Source organism: Arachis ipaensis, chromosome B9 (assembly GCF_059453495.1).
Source record: "Arachis ipaensis isolate K30076 ecotype BB chromosome B9, ASM5945349v1, whole genome shotgun sequence".
Taxonomy (NCBI): Eukaryota; Viridiplantae; Streptophyta; class Magnoliopsida; order Fabales; family Fabaceae; genus Arachis; species Arachis ipaensis.
In genome coordinates, this window is record NC_142444.1 from 48039964 (window position 1) to 48065281 (window position 25318).

Genomic DNA, 25318 nt, shown 5'->3' on the forward strand with positions numbered 1-25318 from the left:
GAAGATAATTAGTTATCTTCTATAAAAAAAAAAAGGCTGGTTATTTATAAAAGTCCACTAAGGTCCAATAACCTTTTTCCATATTCATGAACAGCCTAACCAATATTCAATTCACTGATTTAACTAGACCGCCTTATACCGGTTTACAATTAACTTAAATCTTGGGTCACATGTAACACAATCAATATCCCATGTACGAAACCGACCTCCACCTCACAATTGGAATATTCTCACACGGTCCTTAAAGGACCAAATACAACTTTCTCCACCATAGACAAAGCCATCTATATAAATATATTCATGTCTTTTATCTTGTATATTTCCAATATTCCATCCTAATATCCTAAGATGATAATTATAGTAGTGGTGATCATCAATGCACATTCTTGAGATGTTGTATCATTGGACTTTTGACACTACATTTGGAAGTAGAACAATATAATAATTTTCTTTTTTGGAGAAGAATTTTGAGAAAATAATAAGAACTTGAACTAACTAATTACCTTGTTATAAGTTAAGGCAATTGACATTGCACCTCTTATTAGTCCTGCTCACCATATTATGAACTGAAACTTTTAAGAGTTAAGCAGAAATTTCATTAAGTTTGTTGAGTTTAGATTTGATTTGAAACCTTATTATGACAAACGTAATTGATTATTTTCTATTATAATCTTCATGATGAGTAATGTAGGAATCAACCAAGTATGATCAATCAATCAAGCTAGAATCATGTAAAGCATCTACATTAATGGAAATATCATTGAAGATGATATTGAGCTATGATTGAAAAATTCTACACGATCAACATAGCAAGAAAAGCTCTCCAAATCAGATCCTAATCATAATGAGTAGTCGCACAATGTAATTGAATAAGAAAAGCTTTTTCCTCTTTTTGGAGAGTTGCTGCATGCTTTACTGGAGAACAAAGATAGAAAATTTCACCCTTGAATGCACAAATGGCTAGTTGATAAAAAGGGGAATGATCCCAACATTAAAGAGAAGATATCAAGCTCTATAAAAAAAGATTTTATCTAAGGAAGATACAACCAATTCGTATATATTTTCAGATCATATAAACATCCTTTGTTTTTTTGTTTTTGAGTGTGTTCATATTTTTGTATTGTCTATAATTAATCTTATATTAAGAGATACAAAAGGCAAATAGAGTTGATCACACAAAAGCCATTTTAATATATTGTTTGAGTATTTGATTTCAAAAGTGTGCTGGAACTAGAGTGCACTTGGTTCCCCTTAACAAAACTTGGAATAGCTTAGGTGAGTTATAAGAGTGTGATTCTCTTAAAATTGGTATTTATAATAATCTTAATTATAGTGAAAACTCTACTATTGTTGTGGTAGAGACTGAACGTAGGTCACATTGTACTTCGTAACCAAACCAGGATATATCATAGTGTTACTCTTCTTCTTTCTTAAAATTTGCAACTTTCATTTCATTTTATTCTCCTACTGTGGGAAAAGACAAAAACAAAAACAAAAATAATCTCTTTATCAGTTTTGTTGCATAATCTAAAAAAGTGTTTATCAATTTATGTTTTCTTGATTCAACCCCCTTCTTAACGAACTTGGAAACCTTCAGAGTTTAATTATAATATTGTCACTTGAGGAATACTACAAGCCTGCCACATCACTTGCGATTGAAATTTAATTTTGGTACTCCCTCTTGTCTTGATGCACTTTGTAATGTTTGCAATAGGAAAAACAAAAGCAGCTCTACCAATCAACACTAATGCTAACTGAGCTAAATTGAGAGCAACCGAAGTTCCTGCACTACTCCAAAAGCACGACAATGTTTAAAGTAAATAGTGCTAAAAAAAATTAACGTTATGGACATAAATAATTTTATCAATGTTGATGCACTATCTAATACAGTGTGAGATTGAGAAGTTTTATATTACCTAACTTTGCTAGTTTTCCATTTGTCAATATTTAGGGCATCCATACCAACATATATAAATATAACGCTTCAACAATGAATGAAATAGTTGCAAAGGAGAACCTGAAATCGAAAAGTGATTCCAAAATTTTCTAATTACTTTTATTTTGGATGCGGTTCACCCTGCATTAAGGTAGGATGCTTATGGATTGATCTGTCTTTTTTGTATAGAACTTACGTCAAGTTCAACTTTTAAAAGCATCAAAACAAAGTTTGAAGTTCTTTGTCATTACTTGGTTGTTATCCTTGAGCTTGCTGTAACATTGTACCATCTGTAGTATGCCATAATAATGTTACAGAAGAAAATAGTCAAAATTCCACTAAGATATAAAAGATGCAACTATATATAGCTTGAAATTGTAAAAGTGAACTATTGAATTTATGATCCAAATTGATACTGTATTTTTTGCTTTCTTATACTAGAAAATCAATAGTTACTTTGTACACATTGTGTGAATTTGCATGTTTGGTGTGTTGAGAACTTTGATGAATTGGATAATGATTATTGGTTTGTGGAATATGCATTGAAATTTTGAATTTGGGCCGGAGGCCATAAATTTTGGGCTAGAGGCCGAGAAAAGGTAAGGACGATAAGTGATGATTGAATTGTGTGATAATGTATGAGATTGAATGAAGAATTGGTATGGAATGTATGCGAATTTGATTGATTGATGAAATAGTGGAAAATGAGGTTTTTGAAATGTGGAATGGATGTATTTGAATTGGAATGTGTAGAAGGAGTAGGTTTAGAATTGGTTTTGTGTGAATATGTAACTTGAGTTGGTTTGGGTTCATTTTGTTGGTTGAAAATGATTGAGCCTTGTGAATCATTGAAAAATTAGTAAATGTGTATTTTTCGTAAAAACATATTTTTGACCAATTTTGGCGGGCCGTAACTCGTTCCTTGGAGTTGAAAAACTTTCAAAATTAGATTTTTATGAAAAATCATTTATCGATCTTTCCAACGGTTCAAGAATGGTTGAAAACAAAATTTCACGGAAAAAGTTTTGATATAGATGCCCACGCGGCACATGACATGTGTATGCAGGCATTGGTCTCTGCCAAGTGCTTCCACGTATGCGGACACTGCCTACATACGCGGTATAGTCCAAAATTGGAGTATACGTACACGGGGCTTTGCATGCGTATGCGGACACCCAAGTTTCAACCTGTGCGTACGCACACTACATGTAGGCATACGCACACCTCCCAGAATTTGGAAAAATATATTTTTATAGCTTTCAACCATTCTTTTGGTCTTCTAAACCTTTATAAACTTCGATACGATTCTAGAGCCAGTGGAACTGAGGATGGAAGAGTTAGGGATAAAGCCAAATGAGTTGGGTTAGTAAAATTAAGAGAAAAGAACAAGATGCTAAGTGAGAATGATTATGATTATGAGATTTCTAATGAGAATGATGATGATTATGAAATTGATAATGAGAATGATGATTATTATAAGATTGATAATGAGAATGATGATGATTACGAGATTGATAATGAGAATGATTATGATTATGAGATTGATAATGAGAATGATGGTGATTATGAGATTGATGATGAGAATGATAATGAATATGAGATTGTTATCTAAGCTTGATTTTGAATTTAATATACCTGCCTGGGTAAATACAGTGGGGATGATTCACTTGCTCCGGGTTTGGTTTGAGTCTGCTAGGGTAGATGCAGTGGTTAGCCCCCACTTGCTTCCAGTCGAGAATGATTTGAGATTTGAGAAATTATCTGAGTTTCGGATTTCCTTGGGTAGATGTAGCGGGTCGGCTCCAGTTGCTCCAAGTTGAGATCCGATTCTGTTGACCCTGCGTCATAAGTGCCGGACACTTATATCTTTCCAGTTGAGCTCTCCCCCAAACATATATATATATATATATATATATATATATATATATATATATATATATATGTATTGAATGATTTATGATTTTAAGCTTGGGAATGCGCGCTCGTATGGACTGTCCAATGGTTAGCTACCAGGACATGTCGGGTTGGCTATATAACTGACAGATGATCTCATCAGCTATAGGGCAGCCATACATAATTTGCATATGTTTGATTTGTTTAGGTTTGATTACTTGTATTTGGTTTGCCTAATTGTATATGCCATACAATGTGATTATGTGCTATTTTCCTTACTTGAATCTACTTATGTATTACTTGTCTGCATTGTTTGTGTTTTTACAATTGAGAGGTCCCTCATGCTGGTGTCGATTGACGCTGAGGGTTGTCCTTGTTGAAATGAAATGATGAGATGATTGATTAACAATGATGAATATTGAATGAGATGACTTGAGCTCCCTGGGTAGATACATTGAAGTGATTTCACTTGCTCTAGGTGAAGATATGAGGTATTGATATAGTTTTACTGAGACAAAAGAGCTGGTAATGATTCTGTTTATGATTCTGGTTCTATTATGTTGGAGAGTTGGAAGTTAAAAAAGATGAGAAATATGAATTAGATTTAACATTCCCTTATGACAGTTGCCTATTTATGGATTAGTCAGAACCTAGGATGAATATTTGATGAAAGGAAGCTTATGATGCTTAGTGAGTTCCTATTATAGTGCATTGTATTTATTTCCCACTTTTACCGTGTAACAACCCTAATTTTTGAGTACGCGAGATCTTTTCTAAAGGCACGGATTTCTCCGGAAGATCAGTAAAGGGAACACCTCTTCTATATCAACAAGTATCTCGATCCTCATTGTCATTATGTCATCCTTAAGCTAGAACCTTTTCTAAGGCAAGCTCGATAATGCAATCACGAAGAACCTAGTTTTTGAACCGTACCGGTTAGGAGTTTTAATTCTGATTTTTGTAAGTAGTCTCAGTTTGACGAACCGGACTCGATTCATTATAGAAGAGAGATAATAGTATAATATTATCATTAAATTAGTATTAGAAGATGCTTGAATGATATTATAAGGCTACCTGGTCTGTTTTAGTTAAAAACAGAAAATCGGTTTAACCGGGTTCACAGTTTACTGGTGCAGCTTAGCACCAGCACTCCCTGATGACTTTAGCAATGCGGAGGCCTCCTCATACATACTCTATTCTCATAATAAATATGTTACTAGTGTCATTTATGCTAGTAGCTCAGAAAAGAATTTTTAGAGATATTTTACAAGTGTTTCGATACATTTAATTTTAGAATTATACACCTGAAATATTTTAATATTATTTTAACCCACCTCCAAGCCAACCAATCACAACTCACCCTACATCCCCAAGACCTCAAAGGCTGTCTCATTTCATCATTTTGGCCGAAAATAACAAGAGAGAAAAGAGAGAAACTTTCATGAACACTTAATCTTCAAAGCTTGATTTCTTCTGAACTAAAACTCAAATATGATCCTCTCTTCTTTCTCTACATGATCATATGACTTATCAAGGCTGGAATCAGGTGAGTTGGCTGCACCATCTCCCTTTTGCTTCAGTTTCAAGGAAACATGCTTAAACATGTGTTTTCTTGATGTTCTTCCTTAGGAATCATGCTTAACTTAACTTGAGGGCCAAGAAACGTTAATTTCCAGCGAGTCGAAGGTGAGATATCCCTTCCTAATGTGCTGAGAGAGATTTGGTTATTTGAGGGTTTTTGAATTTAAAGTTGTTCTTTATGTGATTTAGGAGGAAAAAGTGCTTAAGGACCACTTGATTGATTGTGTTTGAGTTGTATGATTATGATATGGTTTGGCTGTGCTTGAAATTGATGATTTTTATGAGTGATTCTTGTTGAAAATTTGATGAAAATTTGATGAAATTTGATGAAATTCAAGCTATGAATTTATGTTCTTGAGTGCAGCTGGAAACTGAAACCCTAGAGCTTAAATTGGGGTTTAATTTATGTTAAAATCATGTGAAAAATATGGGGTTTTAATGAATGGGAATTTATTATGAATTATGGTAAAAATTGGTTGCTGAAAAGATTGAAAAACGGGTAAAAACAGAGAAAGAATCTAAAGAATTTATGAAGAAGATGAAGAACACTTTGAGTGTGGTGAAAAACATTGAAGAACACCTTTTAAATCTTAAAAAGGGCAAAGTTGTAATTATTTTGGTGTTTGAGGAGTTATTTGGTAATTTTCACAAGTTAGGGTGGTTAAAGTAGAAATATTAAAAGTTACGGGTGGTAAAAAGTGAATTTATAAAGTAAAAGGTTAAAAGAAGGTAATTTTCAAAAATATATTAATAAAATAATAAATAATAATAAAATATTAAATAATAATATTTACTTAAAAATAATATTTTAATAAAAATAATAAAATAATACAGAAAAGGCAGTTTTCTGTAAAGGCTTTAGAAAGACAACTTTAAGTGCAGAATCTCATAATTACCTTCATAAAACACTTAGGGAGTGGTAAGAACATATTATTGAGGCAAAGATAAAAGAAAGATAAAAAGATAAAGAAAAGATAAAAACCAAAGAAAAGTCTGTAAAGTTTTAACGATAGAAAAACAGACAGAGAATAGTGAACGAACTAGGACAACATAGTTAGTCCTTGAGTTGCGACTAGGGTTAGGTATAATATGAAAAGTTAAACTGTTTCAGTATAGACTTAATGAACCTATACTTGGGACAGGCTAACTATTCATACCGAAATTTACATAAGCTTTAAATACATACGTTAAGCAGAGAAATCAGAGCAGAGTAGAGAAACATAGAAAATAGAATAACCAGAGCAGAGTAAAGAGGTAAAGAGAAAAGGAGTAATATAGATACAGAGAAAAGAGTAATCAAAGCAGAGTAAAGAGATAGAGAGAGAAGAGTAGTAGTACCCACGAACTGAATGATCATTGGTCTCAGGGAAACCTATGAACTGGTAACTATTTCGTGTGCGGAAAAAACCCACAAATTGATAATCATTGATTACGGAAATAACCCACTAACTGTTATATGTTGATCTCGTGTATAACCCACGAACTGAGGATCGCTGTGTTGTTGTGTGCTGATCTCGGGTATAACCCATAAACTGAGGATCTCTGTTTTGTTGTACGTTGATCTCGGGAAAACCCACGAACTGAGGATCTCTGTTTTATTTGTGTATTGATCTCGGGAAAACCCATGAACTGAGGATCTTTATTTTGTTTGTGTTTTGATCTCGGGGACGCCCACGAACTAAGGATCACTGTTTCCCCTTGTGTGTATATTTTGGGGTCGAGCTTTGTGCCGACTGCTGGTAGTCACAAAGGAGTGGTATTCTTACCACCGACACATATGCACTAAGGACACAAAGGGAAGCCATATCTAGGACTTGTTCCTAGGTAATGTCGGGCTGCAGGGTGTAAACCGACACGTGAGCTCATGGCCTGCATAGAACAGACATGCATCATACTTGGTTGTGCATTTTCTCTGTTATGATTGTTGTATGAATGTATGCTTTCCTTGTTTGTATTCTATTCTCTGTGTTTGTGTTTTACTTTCTTATATTCTTCTGTTGGTGATCTGTTTTCAGTTTACTCTATTTTCTCTATTCATCTATCTTCTGTTTACTGCATCTCTATATTCTGCTATATGTCTACTAAGTGACACAGATTAATGAACTTAACTAAAAACCCCGACCCTACTAAGAACTCCCCAGTTCTTACCCCTTCTCTCTCCTTTCCCCCTTCAGATGGAAGCATGAGTACCCTTCTGTAGTTCACTGACGACCGTTCATAAAAAAGATTCCGCTCTAGGTAGTCTTCTGAGTCTAGGGTGAATCTCGTTCTCTGTTTATATGTATATATTGTGAGACCAGCCAATGTCTGCACCCTGTTTGTACGTGAACTTTAACTTAAGACCTATGTACGAGACTCCTGTTGTGTGGCTACATGATGTGGTATCAGAGAGACGTCATATGGCAATATCTGATTGTGCAGAGGAGTAGCAGATGATGTTCTACCTTTTGGTGACGTTTCACCTGACTTGAGTTTTGAAGACCTAGAACGTACTTTTCCTCGCTTTAGTAGTTTAGAGGAACTAGGTGAGTATAGAGTTTAGGCTAGCCTAGGTGCTAGCTTAGGGACCTCTTGAATAGGTCAGGACCTGGGATGTTGTATGTATATATATGTATATAGTTATTATCTAGCTACATCTAGGGGTGTTCTAACTAAAGATCTTTACTCTAATAAAGGCTGGATAACTGAACATTGTTAACTGTTTGAGATGTACATAAGTGTGGTTGTTTATAACTGTTGTATCTGTTATCATCTGTGAATTGATTCTGAATGAATCCATCTATTAATCCAAACATTTTCAAAAAAAAAAAGTACCTCTCAAAATAACTACGTTTTTAACAGCGAATCAGGCTCATATAATAAATAATAGATAATAATTAGGAAGATAAGTTGGTGACGCTCAGTTTCCGGTATGAGCTAGACATACTAAAAATTGGGTCGTTACATACCGTACTGAAAATAAAGCAGTGTAGGATTAGGAAAAATAGCTCCTAAATCCACTAACCCAGGAAGAATGCCATCAACTCCCTCCATCCAACAGCCGGTAAGCAAGGAATATTCCCAGTCAAACTGATATTACCTGCTTGTCTATCCTCCAGGACAATAAGTATTTTCCCATAACAGCCAATACAAAAAATTTCCATGATAGCCGAGGCTGCTAACAACCGAAAGAAGGACTAATAGGAGTTTGTTGCCGAAACTATCTCGCTACCACCGGTTTCCCTTACCTACCGGAATAAAATACAGGAATTAGAACCAAAAACTGCTAGGATGAACAGATGGAGGTATTCACCCAATAGGTTTGGGGTTTTCATTCCGTATATATCTCTTGTTTTTTAGATGCAGGTCTTGGAGCTCAGCAGTGAGCTGTGATTCATCTGAAAGATGGCGAAGATCATCGGACTCCTGTTTTACTTTTACTTAGAATCTCTCCATATTTATCTTAAAAACTTATATGTGTGTATTTATCATTTTGGAAAACTTGTCTATACAAGCTTTGATGTATATTTTGGGAGAGATTGGAAATATTGTTGTCAAACTGATTTCATTCTGTACCCTAGCCAGCCTAAACTTTGCAGGTCACAACTAGTGACTATTTACTTATGTTATTTACTTATATCATATCTTTATCTTATTCTCCTTTACTAAGTTGTCTTTATGTAGCTTTTCAGGTGCGCCTTCTCTCCTGTCAACTTATCAAAACATGAGTGTTCTGTTTCGTGATTTTATTTTACTCCTTTTTCAGGCTTCTCGTTTAATACTTCCTTTCAACTTATATATATGTTTATGTATTATAATCCACCTTGAGGGTCGTACCACCTTATTATCATTGACTTATGGCTCGAGTATAAGGATTTGAATATTAGGGTGTTACATTATGGTATCAAAGCAGTTCGTCCTTGTGAGCCTGAGGGATGGATTGCTTATGCTTCAATTTTATACTTTGAGTGTCCGTCATGTAGTAGGTCTTGTCCATATGACAAGAGTTAGAGCTTTATGCACATGACTATTGATAGTAAAAATTTGTACCGGTTCGGAATTTAGCAAAATAATTTCGTTGTGAGCATAGCTCCAAACCGATAGTCAATCCTCGAATCAAATTTAAATATATTGGTTGTCACAAGTACAAACCCCAATGAAAATTAACCGAAGTATTTAAACATCGGGTCGTCTCACAAGGAATTACAATGAAGTGAATGATTATTGGCTACGAAGGAATACGGGGGGTTTGATTTGATAAAAAGAGCAAGGAAATAAATGGCAAGAAAAGTAAAGAAATAATTAAAGAAAGCAATTAATAAAAGAGAGACATTCATGACAAGGATTGAGAATATAGGCTTTCTATCCTAGTCACTAATCATAACAATAATTAACAAGAATTTATCTTATTTTGGCATCCCTAACAATGGAAGAAAGTACAATGTTGTCTTCACACGAGAGAAAGTCAAATAAGACTAGCTAATCTCACTCCAAAAGTCCTAATCAACTTACTAATTGAATTAGCAAAAGATTAGCGTCAATGGAAACAATACTAGCTAACAACTCTAGATCACCAACATAGGTTGGGTCTTTAATGACTCAAGATTACCTAATTTCTCTTTCCAAGCTAAGAATGCTCAAAAATCTACTTTAGCATCCTTCCAAGCATTTTGTCAAACACTTGGAAGGCAAAAAAAGAAAGCATGGTAAAATTGTAAGAATCATAAATCTACAACTACCCAATTGTAAGAAAACAATAACAACAACTCAATTAACAATAAAAGAACAGCAAACAAAGTAAATTCAACAAAATGCTCATTAATGAAATCCACTACTACCCAATACAAGAAATTAACAACAACAACTAAGGATAGCACATTGAACATGAAATACCTCAAAATTGCATTAAAGAAGAATTAAATCCACAAGAGTTCATGACATAAAAATAACCAAAATGAGAAATTAACAAGAGAAAAGAGAAGAATTAAGCCAATGCAACAAGAAATTGTAAAGGAAAGAAGATGAAAACAAGGAATTAAACCTAGATCTAAGATGCAATTAAACCGAGGAACCCTAATTCTAGAGAGAAGAGGGAGCTTCTCTCTCTAGAAACTAAACTACATGATGCTAATCTACAACTAAGTGCTCCCCCTTTGCCCAAGCTTGAATTCTGCATGAAATAGTCTCAGAAATGAGTTGGATTTGGGCCTAGGCAGCTCAGAAATTGCCCCCAGCATTTTCACTTTAAGTGAGTCACGTGCCGAGCGTCACGCGTGCGCGTGGGTGATGTGTGCGCGTCGTTGGCTAAAATTTCTCCTCACGCGTACGCATGGGTGACACGTGCTCATGACTTGTAGATCTTCAACTCATGCGTACGCGTGGATGACGCGTGCGCGTGGCCCTCAATTCTCCAAATTATCATTTCTTCATGAATTCTCCACTTTGCATGCTTTTCTCTTCATTTCTTCCATCCAATACTTGCCTTATGAACCTAAAATCACTCAACAAACACATCAAGGCATCGAATGGAATTAAGGTGAATTAAAATCACCAATTTAAGGTCCTAAAAACCATGTTTTTACACTTAAGCACAAATTAAAGGAGAATTACAAAACCATGATATTTCATAGAATAAATGTGAGAAAAGGTGATAAAATCCCCTAAATTAAGCACAAGATAAACCACAAAATTGGGGTTTATCAAACCTCCCCACACTTAAACTAAGCATGTCCTCATGCTAAACTCAAGAAAGAAACAAAGGGTATCAACATTTATTCAATGAAAATTATCTATATGCAACCTATCTAAATGCAATCTATCTAAATGAATGTAAGTACTTGGTCAAAATAAATCAATTCCCAAGAAAGCATATATGAACACAAGGGCTAAAGCAATAGCAATCAAAGCAAACCCACAATTGAATTGAGTTATTGAAAGATTTTACAAACTTGCAAGAAAAGAGATGATCACGGCTAGAAACATGTAATTGAGCAATCGAACCCTCACCAGATGTGTATCCGCTCTAGTCACTCAAGTGTATAGGGTTGATTCACTCAATTCTCCCCTAATCATACTTTCCAAGATTTGTTTTTCATCTAATAATCAACAATTATTTCATGCATGCATACAATTATCATGAGGTCTTTTCCATAGGTTGTAATGGGGCTAGGGTCAAGGTAGGGTGCATATGGCTAAGTGGACTAGAAATTTGAATCTTTGATTAACTTAAACTTCCCACCTAACCTATATAACAGCCTATACAATTTCAAAGCTAACCTAACTACCCATTCTTCACTTTTCACATACTCATACATTCTATTTTTTATCACCACCCATATGCATTGATTTTTATTGAACTTCACTTTGGGGTATTTTGGCCCCTTTTTATTGGTTTTCTTTTTCTTTTTTCTATTTTTTTTCTTTTTAATATATATTTTTCTTTATTTTGTTTTTCTCATTTTTTTTCAAACTAAAATATACGCAAAAGCATCAATGCATATGGTTTAAACATAATTGATACATGAGTATGTACCCAATTCCCATGATTTTCAACAAAACCACAAAATACACTTTTATCTCTACCCAATGTTCCCCGCTCTCCCAAAATTAACTAATAAGCACTCTCACTAGCTTAAGCTAATCAAAGATCCAAACAAGGGACATTTATTGTTTTTCACTTAGGGCTTGTAATATGCTAAAATTAAGAACAAATGGGTTAAGCATAGGCTCAAAATTGGCTAACAATGGAAGATAAAAGGTAGGCTATTTGGGTAAGCGAGCTCAATGAACATTGGCCTCAATCATATAAGTGCATTCATACAGAAAATAATAGACATAAAGAATCAAACAAATCAAAGATTACAATCATAGAAAGAGAATAATGCACACAAGAATGAAAATAAGTGGTTATATGATGTAACCACACAATTAGGCTCAAATCTCACATGTTTGTGTTCTTAGCTCAAAAACATGATCCACAATGTATAATTCAAGCAAGTTCTAAAAAAAATTTCAATCAATTGGGGTACCCTATAGATAACATACTTGAAAATTTTTATTATTTTGACTAAGCTTATTATGTATAGATGCAAAATAAGAAAATGCAACAGAAAATCCTAAAAGATCTAAAGAAATAAAATGCAAAAGTGTTGGGATTAGAAATTTGTCACCCAAAAATGCCGATTGGTCGGATGACCTCCCCACACTTAAAAGTTTGCACCGTCCTCGGTGCACTCAAAGATGAGCAAGGGGGTACGGCGACTTTCCGGATTGTCACCTTCAGCTGGTGTGTCAACCGGTTGCTGCATGTTCTTCTCCCACGCTGTCTTTGCTTATGATGGCTCACCCATGAAAAATAGAAAAGAACACAATAAGATGAGAAGCAAGGAAGCGTAAATTGTTAGAATGAGGTAAGAACCACTAGAATGGAGTGAGTGAATTAGTGTGACATCAAGGAAGAGTAGTGTGTGAGTTCTAAGTTGCATGCGGTTTAGAACACATGCACTAGCATAGAAAGCTATGTCACCATTACACAAAAGAAGGTATGCACTTCACTCATTCTAGTGTGCTTGAGATACTTTAAAAGACTTGTAGATTAAGACAACCAAACAAGTTGTGAAGAAGCATAAAAGCATTCAAGCAACAATCAAGCAATTGTGAAATTGGATAATGAATGGACATTGATTGATGTGTAAGTAAGCTTAATGAACCAAATGAAATATAGAGCTCACACATCAAACAATGACACACGTTGAAGTTGTTGCAACACCTAAGTGACATAGAAGTGAAACACATGGGTGCTATGAAACTTAGGAAAAAGATGATAGAAGTGAAAATCAATCACATAGCAAGCATGGTTTACAAAGCTTAGAAAGTTCAAAAATATGTCACTAGGTAAACTTACGATCCAATTCAACAATTCTAAAATCTCAATGCATGAAATAGGTAGTATGGATAAGGGTCAATCATAAACAAGCATCACCTAACAAAAAATGCATTGATAATGTACAATTGCCTAACAATGGATGATGAATGCATGGTGGCCAAATCATGCAATTCAAAAAATTTAGAAGCTTGAAGGCAGTGTACAAGTACTTGGTGTTCAAAAGGGTTAAGCATGAAGAATTCAAAACCAAGTAACAAAGTGTAACCTCAACAAAGAATCCAACAATGACAATTAATAACAATGATGTTAAAATAACATCTTATCAATAATCAGCAGCAATAAACAACAAACAAGATTAATAATCCAACACTCATAATGAAAAACAAAAAAAATAAACATGAAACAAACTAACTAAACAACTAACTAATTAACTAACCAAAAGAAATGATGTTATATGGTGCTTGGTAGTGATGGGTGATGGTTGAAGGGTGGAAAGAAAAGAAGAGAAGAGAGAAGAAGGAAAGAAATAGAAAGAAGAGAAGAAAAGAAGGATGGTGAAACAGGGCAACCCATGCATACGCGTGGGGTGACGCGTAAGCGTGGATTGGTGAAATGCGTTCGACACGTACGCGTGGTGGGTTATTCAGAGAGGAGACGCGTACGCGTGAGTTAACGCGTACGCGTGGGTTGGCTTGTGCTAAAGGCACAATCCCAGCCCAAAACTCACACAACTCTCTGGAATTTGTATGGGAGATGAAATTTTTGGATCCACACGTACGCGTGGACGACGCGTGCGCGTGGATAGTGGAAAAACTTGGGGTCACGCGTACGCGTGGCATGGTGCTCTGTTTTTCAAAATTTTTCAAGTTCTTGCACCAAACCAAGCATTCCAAACCTCCAAATAGCTACCAAAACACCATAAAACCTTATTTAACCTACTAGACTCCCAATTAAACTCAACTAACTAAACAAAACATGAAATTAAACCTATTTTACCAATATTTACAAAAAGGAAAAATGAAAAGAGTTTACCATGGTGGGGTGTCTCCCACCTAACACTTTTGTTTATTGTCCTTAAGTTGGACTTAAGGGGGGCTCTCATCAAGGTGGCTTGTGCTTGAATCCATCCTTGAACATCCACCAATGCTTAGACTTCCAGTAAGCTCCATCATTCAAAATTAATAGCTCCAAGCCTTGATGGAGTTCTTCACAAACCATGAGCTCTCAAAGTTGATCCTCACATTGTAATCCAGGATCCCACACTTTGTTTTCACACCCGTCTTCAAATTGATCATGGTAATCCTCTTTGGGTGGTAAGAAGGTTGAATTCTCACTAAGGCACCAAGCAATCCTCCTAGACCCATTCAATTGAGAACTACACCAACCCTTGCTCCTCAATTTTGAGCTTCCCACCATAATAAGCCTAGATTTATGATAAACCCCAATTTTGTGGTTTATATTGTATAGAATTTGGGGGTTTTTTTCAATATTTCTCACACTTATTCACAAGAAATGCATGGTTTTGTGTTCTCTTCCTAATATTGCTCCATGATGAAAAACATGCTTATTTTGCCTTAAAATTGCTATATTTTGATCCTCTTTTATTGCCATTCGATGCCATGATGTATTTGTTGAGTGATTTCAGGATTTATAGGACAAGAATGGCCTAGAAGAGAGAAAGAAAGCATGCACAAAAGGAAGGAACATGAAGATTTGGATTTTGGGAACTTCAGCATCGGCGCGCACGCGTGGATGTAGATAGTTGGAAGTGGCACGCAAGGATGGACGCATCCGCACTGATCAGAGAATTCCCACCGACGCGCACGCATGGCGCGCACGCGCGGAAAGCTCACGTGACCTCATTAAAAGAAATCATGCCTGGCAATTTCTGAGGCTCATCAGGCCCAATTTCAAGCTGTTTCTGCATGGAAAAGACCCAAGGATGCTAGGGGAAAGGGGGGATCAATCATTTTGACACTTAGACATAATTTTAGCTAGTTTTTAGTTCTTTGTTCTTCTAGAGAGAGAAACCTTTGTTCCTCTCTATATCTAGCCTTAATTTGATCTTCCCTTGTTGAATTCTGAATTGGATCTTATTAATTACTAGTTTTAGTTATTTAATTTGAATTCTCTAGTATAAGTTTGTTTAGATCTTGTGTTAGTTTTATGTTTTCTTGTTGTTTATCATTTTATACCCATTTCATGAATCTTGTAGATCTCGATTTGTTATTGTTTCATTGATGATTTCCATGATTAATTGTGTTGTTTGAATGATTGTATGTTAATAATTGTTAGTGGGTTCTTATTAGTTCCAATTTAATTGCAATTTAAATAGGTCTTTTATTAATGCTTACCATGTGTTTGATGAAATGTTTCCTTTGATTATGGAGTAGTTATCTTTACTCTTGGCCTAGGCTAAGGGAATTGGGTAACTTTGAGTCATTGGGTCTAATGGATTGATGATTTGGGAACCCTTAGTGGTCAATTTGATAGCCATTGACACTAACCTACTACCAAGCTAATTGGTAGTTAGGTTGGACCTTATGGGTAGATGTTGACCAAACCATTTAACATACTTCAAGTATAGAAGTAAACTTAATGAGTTTGGTTCCTCATATATAATTGTCAAGATATGGTTATTAGACAAGGATAGTGATTTCAATTCCCATGCCTAGCCAAGAGTTGCTTTTATCATTCATATTTGAAAACCCAAAAATCTTGACTACTTTGTCTTAGTTATAGTCACTTATTTAGTTTAGAATAGAATTACTTTGTATGTTATCTTATGAGTTTGGAATTATTTACATTTTGCTCTAATTATTTGCATTAGTATCTTGCATTCCAAGATTACTTGCTTGTTAAAATTCCTAGTTTAATTTCTTGCTCATGACTTGCAACCCCGGATTTCTAACCAATGTTGAAGCACATGTTTGCCCATTCCTTGTGAGACGACCCGAGGTTTGAATACTTCGGTTACTTTTATTGGGGTTAAACTTGTGACAACCAAATTCCCTTCTAAATTTGATACTCGAGGATTGTTGTTGGGAAGAACTATACTTGCAATGGGATTTTATTGAGAAATTCTATACCAACATAGTCCACGGGGCCCATCAATTTACAACGCCAACCACTAAACATTCTCCTCTTACGCTTAATTCCGCAAAGCGCCCTAAGTTGGCCATCTGTCTCAAGCAAACCAAATTCAATTGGGATAATAAAGCTAAGAGTTAGAAGTTTTACTCACTCAAATGAAGGATTAGATGGCAACTTAGGTGGAGGGGTTCCCAACGGTCTTGATAAAGCACGTTCTACTCCTATCCATCCTCTTCTAGAGGCTTCCACTACTTGGCATGGTTCTTCAAGCTTTACCTCTTGCCAAGCTTCCTCAAGTTCACATTCTTCTTCACCAAATTCTTCTAGCTCTTCCCCATCACTCAAATCATAAATAGGAGGTTGAGTGAAATCTATCTCATCATCAATTCCAAGCATAGTGGGGAAGGATTCATCAAGCTCAAAAGGATCATATGTTGATGCAGAATCATCATAGATAGGGGAACTTGGTGCTTGCCCAACTTCTTCCAAACCTTCAATCACATTGTGCCTTGGAGGTTGTGCACTATTCTCCTCAACACCAATTTCAAACTCCATGAAAGAGGGCTCTTCAACTCTAAATTCCTCTTTGCATCCAACATCTCCTAAATCTTTAACCACTTCATTTTGTACAATAATCTCTACCTCCTCCTTTCTTTGAACTTGTTGTTTTAACTCCTCTTCTTCACCTTGAAACTCCAAAATCTCCTCCTCATTGTGCTCCTCAACTAATCCTCCACATTCAATAATGGGAGTATCTTGGATACTTGAGTACATTGAGGTAAATTGGCTCATCACTTCGGTCAAGTTAGCTGTGAATTCCCCTAACATCTTTTGTTCTTCTTCTTGCCTAAGACACCTAGCTAGAAGTTCTTGTAGTTCTTGCCATAGGGGTTAGAGAGATTGGTCCACTGAATGTGGTGGTGGAAGAGAGGGTTCATCATTTGAGGGAAAGGCATTGTAGTTGGAAGGTGGTTCATATTGGTGAAAGTTTTGAGGTGGTGTATAAGAAAATTGTGGTTCTTGGAAGTATTGGTGTTGGAATGGTGGTGGCTCTAGGTATGGTTCGTATATTGGTTGGTATGGTGGGTATGGGTTAGGATCATATGGAGGTGTTTGGTGGTATGAGGCTTGTGAGTATAGTTTTTGAGGATTATGTTGAGGGAAGGGGTCATATGTATGTGGTGGTTTCGGTTGACAATCACAATAAGGATCACCACACACATTAGATTGGTACACATCTTGGGGTGGCTCTTACTCATAATACATTGGTGGGAGTTGTTGCCATGAAGGTTGATCAAATGCTTGAGGCTCCTCCCACCTTTGATTGTCCCATCCTTGATGTATGTTGTCATTGTAAGTTCCATCTCCTACAACATAGTTGTAACCACACTCATAGCCAAAAGGATGAGAATTCATAGTGAAAGAGAAAATAAAAACAAAAGCTAACAAGAAATAAAGAAAACAAAGTCCTACAACTAGCAAAATCTAACAAAGAAGTAAAAGGCAAACATATTCACATATATACAATAGCCAATAACATAGCACCATTGCAATTCCCCAGCAACGGCGCCATAAATTTGATAGTAAGAATTTGTACCGGTTCAGAATTTAGCAAAATAATTTTGTTGTGAGCATAGCTACAAACCGATAGTCAATCCTCGAATCAAATTTAAATATGTTGGTTGTCACAAGTACAAACCCCAATAAAAATTAACTGAAGTATTTAAACATCGGGTCGTCTCACAAGAAATTACAATGAAGTGAATGATTATTAGCTATGAAGGAATACGGGGGGTTTGATTTGATGAAAAGAGCAAGGAAATAAATGGCAAGAAAAGTAAAGAAACAATTAAAGAAAGCAATTAATAAAAGAGAGGCATTCATGGCAAGGATTAAGAATATAGGCTTTCTATCCTAGCCACTAATCATAACAATAATTAACAAGAATTTATGTTATTTTGGCATCCCTAACAATGGAAGAAAGTACAATGTTGTCTTCACACGAGAGAAAGTCAAATAAGACTAGCTAATCTCACTCCAAAAGTCCTAATAAACTTACTAATTGAATTAGCAAAAGATTAGCGTCAATGGAAACAATACTAGCTAACAACTCTAGATCACCAACATAGGTTGGGTCTTTAATGACTCAAGATTACCTAATTTCTCTTTCCAAGGCAAGAATGCTCAAAAATCTACTCTAACATCCTTCCAAACATTTTGTCAAACACTTGGAAGGCAAAAAAGGAAAGCATGGTAAAATTGCAAGAATCATAAATCTACAACTACCCAATTGTAAGAAAACAATAACAACAACTCAATTAACAATAAAAGAACATCAAACAAATTAAATTCAACAAAATGCTCATTAATAAAATTCACTACTACCCAATACAAGAAATTAACAACAACAACTAAGGAAAGCACATTGAACATGAAATACCTCAAAATTGTATTAAAGAAGAATTAAATCCACAAGAGTTCATGACATAAAAATAACCAAAATGAGAAATTAATAAGAGAAAAGAGAAGAATTAAGACAATGCAACAAGGAATTGTAAAGGAAACAAGATGAAAACAAGGAATTAAACCTAGATCTAAGATGCAATTAAACCTAAGAATCCTAATTCTAGAGAGAAGATGGAGCTTCTCTCTCTAGAAACTAAACTACATGATGCTAATTTACAACTAAGTGCTCTCCATTTGCCCAAGCTTGAATTCTGCATGAAATAGTCTCAGAAACGAGTTGGATTTGGGCTTGGGCAGCTCAGAAATTGCCCCCAGCGTTTTCACTTTAAGTGAGTGACGTGCCGAGCGTCACGCGTGCGCGTGGGTGACGCGTGCGCATCGCTGGCCAAAATTTCTCCTCATGCGTACGCATGGGTGACGCGTGCGCGTGACTTGCAGATCTTCAACTCACGCGTACGCGTGGATGACGCGTGCGCGTGGCCCTCAATTCTCGAAATTATCATTTCTTTATGAATTCTCCACTTTGCATGCTTTTCTCTTCATTTCTTCCATCCAATACTTGCCTTATGAACCTGAAATCACTCAACAAACACATCAAGGCATCGAATGGAATTAAGGTGAATTAAAATCACCAATTTAAGGGCCTAAAAAGCATGTTTTTACACTTAAGTACCAATTAAAGGAGAATTACAAAAACCATGCTATTTCATTGAATAAATGTGAGAAAATATGATAAAATCTCCTAAATTAAGCACAAGATAAACCACAAAATTAGAGTTTATCAACTGTCTGCTGATTTAACGCTGTTAGTCTACCGTACACATTTCGTGGTATCTGGTTTGGCCAACCAAATGCTATGGGTTTGTGTATTGGGAAAACTAATAGGTTATCAAAGACAAATTCGAATTGGAAAGTGATGGGGATCGCTAAGTTTAGAAACGTAATTTTAGGGAATGGTTCTATTTTGACGTATGCTCTTTACTCGTGCTTGGCATTATCTCTTTCTCTATCAATTGCATTAAGATTTCTTGTTCTTTATTTCTTTCTTGGAATGGGATTGACTTATTTGCCCACCCTTTATCTTATCATTCATGCATGCCCTTACTTAGTTTTGTATCTGGTTGTATCATAAATCTTTTGAAACGATTATGCTTATCACCATTTATAGCCTTTTTCACAAATTCCTTACTCCTTGATTTGATTCTGGATTTGTTCTGATACAACAAATGATTCTTGGGTCTCTAAAAATATTAACTCTTGATTTCATCTACTCTCACTTGTGAACTTTGTGTTCTTGTCCTGAAATAAACTCATTCCACCACGACAACGATCCTTAGATCTTTGAAAAACATCAAAAATATTCCTTTTAACTAGTGTATGCCGACGGATGCGCTATAAGTATGCCACATTGTTTGACGAGTCATGTATCCTTCTTTTTCTCATCTTGAAATTTCCTGTTTCACTGCTTTTCTTAAATGTGATTTGAGTTTTCTTATGCGTAATTTGATTGATCATACTCTCAGTTTCTCTTTTTTATTTTTGCAACACAGTTGCTGAATTCACATTCCTCCATAAGAGCTATGAAACCCTTGAGACAATTTGAAGTTGCTCCGCAGTGATACGTCACATTTTATGAAATTCTCTTGGAGTTTTGTATTAGATCTTTTGACGAACAATTTAGTTGGTTCTTTCTACAAGGTTGTCGTCGATCTTGCGTTTCATTACGTGGATGATATAATTTCTTGATCAACTCTGAACCTGTTTTTGTACAATATAACTTTCTTTGTAAAGTTCTCCCTGGTTGGACAACATCTGCTCCTTCTTGCAAATCCGGTTCAATAAAATTTCACAGGTGATGAGCCTTCAAATGGATAGACATCAAAGTCTCCCAATAATTATAATCAATTTTAGCGGCCACTACAAGAAAAATTACTTTTAGTGGCCATTTATTTTGCTTTTATCGGCAATAAAAATAGCCGCTAATACATTTACCGGCAATTAGACATTAGCCGTCTTATGCTTTGCCGGTAAAGACCTTTTTAATGGCCGCAAAAAGCATATAACTATTAGTGGCCATTTTTTTGGCAATTTATATAGCCACTAAAAATAATTCTAAAATTACAATGTTATTCATTTTTAGCAGCCATTATTATTGCCGCCAAAACCCATTTTACTTGCTGCTAAAACCCATTTTACTGGCAATTTATATGGCCACTAAAAATAATTCTAAAATTATAATGTTATTTACTTTTAGTTCCCATTATTATTGCCGCTAAAATTTTAAGACTTTTTTTTAGTTATATTATACTCAATTTTGTAGAAACAACGAAATTCCTTTTTTTTTCCTGGAATTTCAATTATTTGTGCCAACAATTATTATTATTATTATTATTATTATTATTATTATTATTATTATTATTATTATTATTATTATTATTATTATTATTATGCATAATATAAATATACTAAAATTAATTATTACAAAATGAGATATTTCATAAAACTTAAAATATTGATACACAAATTTCTCTTAAAAAATAATAAATCATGTTACAAATCTAAATAACAAAAAATGCTACAAGCCTATAACTATATTACATCAAGTTAGGATATAATGGTAGCAAGGGAGAAAATAAAAGAATGAACATAAGTTATATATAAGTAACAAGTTGCCCCTGCATCAGAAACAGAATAGGAAGCCATTGTCTGCAGTAACAATTCAAAACAAACAAAATAAAGAAATGAATAAAAAGAGAAATCAGGAAGTCATCATTGGCAATAACAATTAAAATGAACAAAACTTAAATCAATAAAATTAGCCTATGCTCGTACCTGAAGCCACTTAAAGTGTCAATTATCTATGTATAATGAATCAAAGAAATTTGGTTAATCAAAATGAAAACAAACCATATGAATGTTCTTCAAATTTTTGCTTCCATCTCTCTTCATAAAGTAACTTGGCCGTATATATAGACACAGCACACACATTCAACTTGAAGAAATTAGGAGTACAGATAATCAACTAATTATTATAAAGTAACAATAATGTAACTCTTATATGATAGTTGATTATAGACAAGCTGCAACAAAGTAACATTGACCATTTGATCCCAAATATTTTTTCCCAAAAATCAACACATTGAATTAAAACTAAAGTAACAATAATTTTCCAATAACAATAAATTAAAACTTGTCTTGAGATAATTATTCATCATTGATGAACATAATTGTAGTGCATCCCATTTATCTGCAGCATAAGCAAAAACCAATTTAGCTTTATTTGGGATCCCCTCGTTTGATTCCACGTGATCATCTTGTCAACATAAGAGTTGAAGGCAGTGAGCTAAACCAGCTTATGCTCTGAGACCTCATTTTTCACTCACAGTAAGCCACAAAATACTTGCCAAATTCCAGTAAAGCAGAATGCTTAAAGAGAATAAAATCCTTCGACTAGTTAAACTTACAAGAATTAGGAAGTCATTAGTCAGCCTATTCTCACGATCAATGTCCTTATCCTGATTGTTTCCACAATTTTCACTGCAAAATTGTTTATAAGCCATAAGAATCACAATTTGGATCCAACATGCTCCCTCATCCCAGAAAAATTAAAAGTAAGAATTTAAACCTTCTCCCAATAACAAATCGTGCAACAATGCCCTTCCATCCTCCAGTTTCTTCAAAGCTACACCTGCAAAGAAAGAACTATTAATGTTAAAACCACCTCTAATCCACAATCTCAGTGAGCAAACCGTGCAATATTAATCATGGCAGAGTAATTTACAATGTCAGTGATTTCTAATTAAGCAAGAGAAAGAACAAAACATATATAATTACCACTTCCCATCCAGACATTGCGAATGGCGTTCCTATTCTTCTGGTGGCCAAATGTTGTGAGTACACCTATCATGACCAAAGGCTTTCCCTCAGAGTAAATCCCATTGGTCTCAAGTAGTTGCTTCAAAAGAAAACCCTCATTCCTAGCAGCAGCAAGTTCCATCTCAAGGGAATAGAGCTTCTTGTGTTGTTTCCTAAACAATCACACGATGAAACAAGTACTGAACAAGTTCCAAGCATGAAATGATCATCATTAACAAATATCCAAACAAGAATTAAGAGATCAAGTTGAGTGAACCTGCAGATTATGATCTTCAAGGTATCTTCTACTGATATCGCAGATTGTCCCTATAACAGTTAACAGAACGAAACCCTAAGCATGATTAGACTAAAATGAATAAAAATCATATTGTTAGGAACTTGAAGAATTACCTGGCCAGTGATCCTGTCGAGCTGTTTGATTGCAATTCTGGTAAACATACCAAATACCAACTTTAGCTTCCCAGCTCCATTAATTACAGTATCAGTGGCCCGATACTGATCACCAAAAGCATTTCAAATGGCCCGATTCAAATTCCATTATCTAAAAACAATTTAAAAGTGCATTACTATTGCATCTTAGAAGGTTCAACACACATTCATGTTCAAAAACATGGACATGACCCTAAAATAATGTGTCCTTGATGTAAAATGAGCATAAGTAACTTGATCAAAGTATTGTCCTTCAAAGAATCATCACCATCGTCATCTCAGATCACAAACCAAGAAAGTAATAATAATTAAGATTACAAAAATAGAATTCATCAAATCTGGACTTAGGAATTCCAGTAATCAATCCCTAATAGAAAAAAGATAAAATTAAAAATTAAAAAGGAAATTGGTAAAGCAAGAATTGAGGCCCCAGTCAACAATTTAATATATAACTTCCATGATGCAGGAGTCTCACTAACTTGAATTAACTTGAATCACGGTTAATTAGAACCGTACCTTGGGATCGGTACTCAGAGGCCTTCTGGCGAAAATCACGAGCGACGAGACGCGCAGCTTCGTCTTTGGCTTTGGAGACGATTAAGAGGCCGTGCAAATGCAAGATGCTGCGAGGCGTGTACTCAAACTCTGGGACGGGTTTGTCGGCGGCTTCTAATGTCTTCGCCAACAACTCACTCACTTCCTCGATCCGAGAAGACGCATCGGAGCCGCTCTTCGGTTCTGGCTCCGCAGGATTTTGATCGGCCATTCATAATTCGAGCTGGAAGAGACAGAGTGCGAAATGAGAGGTAATTTTGGGATTTGTATTGACGTCACAGCTTGTTGCTGAAGATCGGCGGTGTCAAAGAAAGGCGTAGATGTCAGAGGTTTGGGCATTGCTACTAGATCTAGAGATAAGTTAGTGGAAGAGGCGCCTTTGCTCGACGGTGGTGGCGATGGCGGCAGCGACGGCTACAATGAGATTAGGGTTTTGGCGGTGAGACTATTTTTCACCTTCAACATAAGCTAGATCCCTTTCTCTCTGAATATCTGAATCAACATTTTTTACGCCAAAGTTCTAAGAAGCACAAGAAATAACTCATTAAAAAAATATATTTTAATGATAATAATACTGGCCATAACTCTTTGGCCACTAAAAATTTTTTACAAACAAAATTTTTTTTGTATTTATTAGTGGCAATAGAAACAATTGCCATTATAATATATATATAGTAATAAAGGCAAATATATAATTACCACAAAAACATAACTTAAATTAAAAAATTAGTGGCCATTATATTATTGCCACTAAAAATTTGTCGCTAAAACACATTTTGTTTGTAGTGACACTCCCACCTATGATGATGCAAGCGCAGAGGAGCGTGAAGAACACGCAAGGTGCCAAGATGGTGCTTGTGCTGGGATGGCTTCAGCTTGGCGCAAAGCCATCTTTGGAGTTTAAGGACTACTGAGTTGAGTTTGAATGCCTTATTTCTAAGTTTCAGCAGCTGTGGTGACCGTTTTGGAAATGAATGCAGTGGAGACTTTGTTCTTGAAGGACAAGAATTGAAGAACGGTCGGTAGTTGGAGCTTGTTATACACTTGCACTTATGTTTGTTGCTTCTTTGAGCAAAGTAATATGTACACTAAATATACGTGTTGTTTTTCCTTTTTCTTGATTTAAACGTCAATTATTTTTGGATAAGTTATGAGTTTATCGATATTTTGGATTAGTTATCACTTATGAGAATAATTGATTAATGATTTATTTTTAACAGACTCAGTAATAAATGAATTGTAAACCGTTTACCATATGTAAGTTCACCACATAAAAAAGGTTTATTTGTAGTACTAATGATGTTATTTATGATAAAAAAAAATGCTAAGTGCATACTAAAACGCAATCATTAAATTAGTTACAATGCATTTAAATAAATACACATATAGTTTAACTAATTTTTAATGTGTATTTTATATTTCAATATATATTTTATATAGGTGATTAATTTTGGTATATACTAATAGGAAAAAGCTCTACAATAATTTTTTCATCCAAACTATCCAAGTAACTTCAATCAGACGAGCCTCCACAATTCCCTTATGCGTTTGTTATACACGCGCCTCATATAACGTATATAACGCCTTCTGCTGCGTGATAAACCTTTCTCAACGTAAACCTTGTT

At 35.1% G+C, this 25318-nt stretch overlaps 1 protein-coding gene and 1 pseudogene across 1 annotated transcript; both read right to left on the reverse strand.

Annotated features, from left to right (window-relative positions):
• Positions 1-335: 335 nt before the first annotated feature.
• Positions 336-17141, reverse strand: LOC148544568 (sodium/hydrogen exchanger 1-like; annotated as a pseudogene).
• A 5176-nt stretch (positions 17142-22317) lies between these two features.
• On the reverse strand, positions 22318-23181 carry LOC107619385 (hydroxyproline O-galactosyltransferase HPGT1-like). The gene is made up of 5 exons (XM_021111065.2): positions 23100-23181; positions 22966-23015; positions 22668-22861; positions 22459-22521; positions 22318-22370 (listed from the first exon to the last, which is right to left on the reverse strand). Exons 1-5 carry the CDS (start codon positions 23145-23147, stop codon positions 22318-22320), a joined length of 408 nt encoding a protein of 135 aa, XP_020966724.1. The 5' UTR covers positions 23148-23181.
• Between the last annotated feature and the right edge of the window lie 2137 nt (positions 23182-25318).